At 31.2% G+C, this 6573-nt stretch overlaps 1 protein-coding gene across 1 annotated transcript; it reads left to right on the forward strand.

The window, feature by feature from the left end:
* The first annotated feature begins 1166 nt into the window (after window positions 1-1166).
* On the forward strand, window positions 1167-4280 carry LOC127118795 (inactive TPR repeat-containing thioredoxin TTL3). The gene is made up of 7 exons (XM_051049049.1): window positions 1167-2162; window positions 2249-2441; window positions 2545-2717; window positions 2842-3175; window positions 3306-3510; window positions 3597-3697; window positions 3864-4280. Exons 1-7 carry the CDS (start codon window positions 1342-1344, stop codon window positions 4014-4016), a joined length of 1980 nt encoding a protein of 659 aa, XP_050905006.1. The 5' UTR covers window positions 1167-1341; the 3' UTR covers window positions 4017-4280.
* The last annotated feature ends 2293 nt before the right edge of the window (window positions 4281-6573 follow it).

Genomic DNA, 6573 nt, shown 5'->3' on the forward strand with positions numbered 1-6573 from the left:
TTAATTTGATTACAAATAAGAGAGTTATATATTCTAAATTACAATAATTCTTTGAATGATTTAATTGAAATACACTGTCACTGTAAAAGGATTTTACACCGTCAGTTAATCCTAGACGTTTGATATTGAAATATGTTTGACTTTTATTTTAAAAATCTATAAAGTAATGCAAACGGATGATGGTGATGAATTGACCGTGTAAATCTTTTTACACTGACAGTGCATACTAATTAATCTCTTCTTTGAATTGGAATTTTCATTAAATTTATTTGTTGAAGTGAATTTTAATATTTATTTTTTATTAATCATATAATAAAATAATATAGTATATTTAAAAAATTATAAATTATTAAAACAATATAATAATTTTATAAATTAACAAAAAAATTATAAAAAAAACATATTATCAAATAAATAAAAAATTACATTTTCACATTATTAAAATTATGCGGTTCAACGAATGAATTATTTCGGACTAATAATCCAGTGATCCAATAATTTGATTGGTGATGACCGGTCCAAATTTTAAACATTGCTTCTTTAAGAAGTCTCATTATTTTATCCTTTCAACAAAATAGTAAATACTTTTGTAAATAAAAGTGTTTGATGTATTTATAAGAGACTCGCTCTTTAGGTGCTTACTAGTATTTAGTATTGTTTTAGTCTAAAAAATCCAGCATGTTTCTATTTGTTCCTCATGATGGGAGCATGTGTCATTATAATAATCCTTAAAATAATATTTATTTTCATTTTAATTTTATTCGTTTATGCCTGGGCCCTTGGTTTGTCCTCAAACTATATTTAAACAAACCAAAACAATATCCTACAAATAATATTTTACTTTGATAAGAAAATAAGAAATAATAATATTTTTCTTTGTTAGAGACGTCACATACAACTAACATATCATTGTAATTAAAATGTTATCTCCTTAAGGAATAAATTAAATAGAGGTAATAGAATACACAAACAATATCATATTAGGTATAAATTGCAGAATTTAATAAATATGATATAAGAAACATTAATTATATTATATGGTATTTGATGATAGGAAACTTAAGAATGTCTAAAGCTTATGAAAAAAGAGTTAAAGTAGTTTCTTGGAAGCCACTCCATAACATGTTTGAACATAGCACGTCTCCTATATAAAGTGCTTCCAATGCAAGCTAACACTTTGTGATTCCCCTTTCACTATCTCTCACACATCTTCAACCTTTTTTCTCAATCAAAATTATACTATATAGTTTCTATCTCTTAGACAAGAAATCGTTGACTTCTCACACCCCCTTCTTCTAAAACACACACATCATCATCAAGAAAAACCAAACCAACTTCACAATGAAAACCAAACACAACAAGGTTGAAAATGAATTAGGTTGTGGTTTCATGGAGAGAATTTTCAATCTCAAAAGTCCTAGACTAAGAAACTCATTAGTTCATTCCCTACCAATCAAAAATGAATCAAACTTGTCAACAAAGAAAGTGAAAATAATCTCCAACATCACTCCACTAACTAAAAATCCGAAATGTATTTCAGATACTACTTCAAAAAGCTCGACATCATCGTCGTCCACAGACAGTTCAACCCACAAAAGGGTTGAACAGAACTGTAATACGAACGATGATGTAAAGCTTCAAATAGAACTTGCTAGAATAAGCACTACTCGCTCACGCGACAACGAGAACAAGTCCATAGGCGCCAAAGATTTTGCTCCCTTGAAACTCACAGGGAACTTGCTAGTGAATAACACTCCAAGAAGAAAAAGTGTTGAATGTTTACCTAAGCATTCAGAGTTGAACTCTATGTCAAGTTTTTATAATAGTAACAATGCGAGAAAAATGGTTATGGGGAATATCATGAGGAAGAACAGTAATGAACTTGCACAGTTTCTAAGCAAAAGACACAATAGTATAGAACCTGAAGTGTTGAAAACTATGGGAAATGAAGCTTACAAAAAGGGTGATTTTGTAGAGGCTTTGGCTTTGTATGATAAAGCAATTTCGCTCGACTCGAATAAGGCAATTTATCATTGTAACAAAAGTGCTGCATTGATTGGATTAGGAAGGTTTCAAGAAGCGATTCTTGAGTGCGAGGAATCGATTCGGCTGGATCCTTCTTATGACAGAGCTCATAATCGTATGGCAATGATATATTTCAGGTACTTTGTATTCCGCGTTCGAATGTGTCCAATGCGACGTCCATCACGTTCGAATGTTGTTCATTGAATTTCAAATTTTAATGCAGATTGGGAGAAGTCGAAAAGGCGCTGGATTGCAACCGATCAACCTCATGTGTTGATTCTGTTCTTGCTTTTCAAGCTCAGGCTCTACAAAATCACATTAACAAATGCATTGAAGCTAGGAAGTTAAATGAATGGAGTGTTGTATTAAAGGAAACACGGTCTGCATTATCCTTAGGTGCCGATTCAGCTCCACGGGTTAGTTAGTTAGTTCCTCGATCGAGCGTTATAGAGTTTTGCAATAAATTGTTTTATGTGTGCTAGAATTGATTTTGATTAGAACTGTTTGTATGTGTCTTAGATTTATGCTTTACAAACCGAAGCCTTGTTGAAGCTCCTAAGATATGATGATGCAAATGGTGTTTATGACAAAATGCCAAAATTTTCACTTGATTGGTGTAACAAGATGTTTGGCATGGCTACTAGTGCTTACATATTGATGATAGGCGCGCGGGTTTACATGGCATCCGGCAGGTTTGTGAATTCACTTTTAGACGATTTCTTCAATCATCAGAGTCATTTAAGTTTTTGGAAGTCCGGCGTATGTTATCATAGTTTGGAATAAGCTTAAGTTGAATTGAACTTTATTTATTGACAGGTTTGAGGATGCTGTGACAACAGCTCAGAAAGCAGCTAGGGTTGATCCGAGCAACCGAGAGACGATTTCAGTGTTAAGGAGAGCGAGAGCAGTAACATCGGCTAGAGTGAGTGGAAACTTACTCTTCAAGGCATCTAAATTCAGTAAAGCATGTGCAGTTTACAATGAAGGACTAGATCATGATCCACACAACTCAGTTCTTCTATGCAATAGAGCGGCATGTCGTTCTAAGCTAGGACAATACGAAAATGCAATCGAAGATTGTGATTCGGCACTTACGCTTCATCCGTCTTATAGCAAAGCAAAGCTAAGGAGAGCATATTGTAATGCTAAGGTACATTGAAAGCTACATTAGTATTAACAGAAACGAAAAACATAAACAGCAAACACGCAATATTTAAGACCTTGCATGATTATTTTCGATTGGTAACGTTTTTTCGTTATATTGTTTTTCGCACATGTAGTTGGAAAGATGGGAAGTTGCCATTCAAGACTATGAAATGCTAATAAGAGAAAAGCCAGGGGATGAAGAAGTGGCAAGGGCTTTGTTTGAGGCTAAGCTCCAAGTCAGAATACTACATGGTGAAGATGTTAAGGATCTAAAATTTGGTTCGAATTTGGTTTTTATCTCGAGTAACGATCGTTTCCGACATTACGTAACCTCGCCTGGTAAGGCACATTATGGATTTTTTCTCTTATGCAATAAATTACTTCATTTACAAATGAACTAACCAGTTGCAAGGGTTATTGAATAGGAATGGCTGTTGTGCTTTTTAGTAACAAGGGAACACACAAGCAAGTGTCGATGGTGTTCGAGCAAATCAGCAAGCGATTTCCATCTGTTAATTTTCTTAAGGTTCGTTTATTTTGAAGAGTTTAATTGGCGTGGTGGCAAAAAGGTTCGGCCCGTCAGACATGTCTGTTTTGACTGCATTTTTTCCGCGAGCCAAACCAATAATCAGTTTAATATTCCAAACTGCGCAATTGTTTTTTACTTGTATAACTGAACTTCAATTATTCAGGTGGAGATTGAAGATCACCCCTACTTGGCGAAATCAGAAGGAGTGATCTCATTCCCGAGCTTCAAAATATACAAGAACGGATCTAGGGTTAAAGAGATTTCAGGCAACAATCACGAGTTGTTAGAAAGATCAGTTAAATTGTATAGCAGCTGAGAAAAAATATTACACTCCTTCAAATGGAACATAATGTGCAGAAAATGAAGAAAAAATGTTAGCTTTTCCATAAAAAATTTGTTGCTTTGTTTACAAGGAAGAGGAAACATAGTGTTTCATAGTAGTACATATAGAAGTCTATAAGAGCATTCTTAAGTTATTCATATATTACACATTTCATGTATATTTGTTTCACAAACATAACCATATTGTATTTGTTATTTAATGTTGTATAATATGTTCTTTAAAAGAGTGTTTTTTACACAGGTGATGATTGAAATTTTGTTTTCATTGGACTTGTACTATGTTTTTTATGATAATTGCATACCTTGTTGGCATAAGTCAAAAGGTAATAAAAGTTAAATTGTGGTTATGTCCACAATTTATTCTTATATTTAAATCATTGTTTTGATGCGAAAGAAATCGAGGTAAAGAGTGAATATGGATTGTTAAAATGAATTCAAAAAGGTATAAAACTACAATAGTGATTCCATCATGTGGTTTTTTAAAAAAATATATAAATAAGCTTTATAATGAAAAAAGAAAAAAGAAAAAGGATGAGTGGATATGCCTAACTCATCAAAACTAAAAAAAAAATCACAATTAGCTTAAAACAAGAGGCAAAGTACTACAGCGTGTGTCATGATCCACAAAATGTTATAACTCCATTGTTTGTGTTAGAATGAAATGATAAAATATCACATGACATCGACGTACATAATGGTTGCTTTAAAATATAGAGATCTTGATAACCTAACGAGTATAATTCGGGTGTATAAGGCAAGATTGACATATCGCTCTACCATCAAAGGTACATTCACAGAAATACAACATCTTGAAACTAGGGCAGGAACATTCACAGAAATACATTTCTCCAAGATGTATTTCATATGAAGTTTAAACTTGATTGTCCATTGCCTCTTGTTACTAATTGCTGGAGATAGAACTATATGTAGTGAAGGTGCAGGAACTTGTGAAACAACATATGTGATACGTATACGACATTATTAAAAAAAAGTTAGTAAGTCTACTTGATTTGATTTGTATTGATATTGTTGTATAGTTGTGATTGTATGTATTTATTTTGTGTGGTTATTATTGTACCGACACTTTTGTATGTTATGTTAGGTTGTTTTCATGATAAGTTATGTTATGTTTTTGTTATGGTATTTATGATGTAAATTTTTATATAATGTAAAAATAAAATAAAAACACTATTGTCTACTGGATTTTTATAAATATTCGGTCACACCCAATGAACATACCGAATATTTAAAAAATGGATTTACCCCCAAATTATTAACTTACCACTTTTTCTAAATATTCGATAAAAACCCTTACTTTTATAACAAATTTTCGAAAGGTATCAAATAAATGGAATCGTACCGAATATTTATAAAAATAAGGTACATTTGTGTAAAGTTAATACTGTCAAAATTCGATAAAAAGACATATTTGAAATGAAAAATTCGATATTTTTTATAAATATCCGATGAAAACTCAAAATATGAAACTAAGATTTGTAAAAATTCAATCTTTTGAACCAAATATCCGAAAATATACGTAGCTTTTTTATAATTTAAAAACTTTTTATTTTAATTTTTTAAACATATTATAGTAAAACTGATGTGTACGTGGGGTGTCAGGAAAATTTTGGAGTGACAAGTAGGTTCTTCCAAAAATAACTGCAATGTAATTGGATTTGATTGCTATTCAGCCTCAACAATTTTAAAAAAGGTGAGCCCCATGGCCCAAGTGTTCAGTTTGATTTTTGAGACATTTGTGTGTTTCAAGACAATATATGTTTCAAGACCTAATGTTTGGACAAGCACTTTTCTTTCAAGAAAACCACTTACCGTTTTACTATATAATTATTTTAAAATATTAACTTTATAATTATGTGTCTTATTTTACTTTGATATAAAAATTTGGACATTTGTATTTTGTCATGCAGAATTCATGTTTATGATGGGCTTATTAAAGAAAACTTCCGTATGATTTGGATTTAGTTATACCCCAATGGTTAGTATCGTATCACTACATTTATAATACAAAATGATAAAAGTACTCCATAATTTTTTCAGAAAACTACATTTCTTTATTGGAAAATTGGTTAACTATATGAAGCATAAACTAGAAAATTATGATAGACACAAATGTATACCTTCAATTTATAGTTTACGATGTATATCTACTAGCATTAATCTATACATTGTTGGTTTTTCCAAACATATTGACTACCTCAAAAGTTTTTTATATATTGTGAATATAAACAAAAGTAAACTCACTTTATTAGAGTGTTAGAGTGTAGAAGTTACGTACAATATAATTATATAGACAAGCAAATGAAGTATAGGTTGGAAAATGTTATATAAGGCACACTCCAATTACTTAACTAACGCCTAACTATCCAACAATGTGAAACAAGTTATGTGTATAACATTTAACTGTCTAACACTTTGAAACAAGTTAGTCATATGTATAACAAGCATAACTAACTTGAGCAATTATTGTCATTATGTAATATCTCATATAGCTTAGAGGATAAATGTTAATT

The sequence above is a fragment of the Lathyrus oleraceus genome, chromosome 2, assembly GCF_024323335.1.
Source record: "Lathyrus oleraceus cultivar Zhongwan6 chromosome 2, CAAS_Psat_ZW6_1.0, whole genome shotgun sequence".
NCBI lineage: Eukaryota > Viridiplantae > Streptophyta > Magnoliopsida > Fabales > Fabaceae > Lathyrus > Lathyrus oleraceus.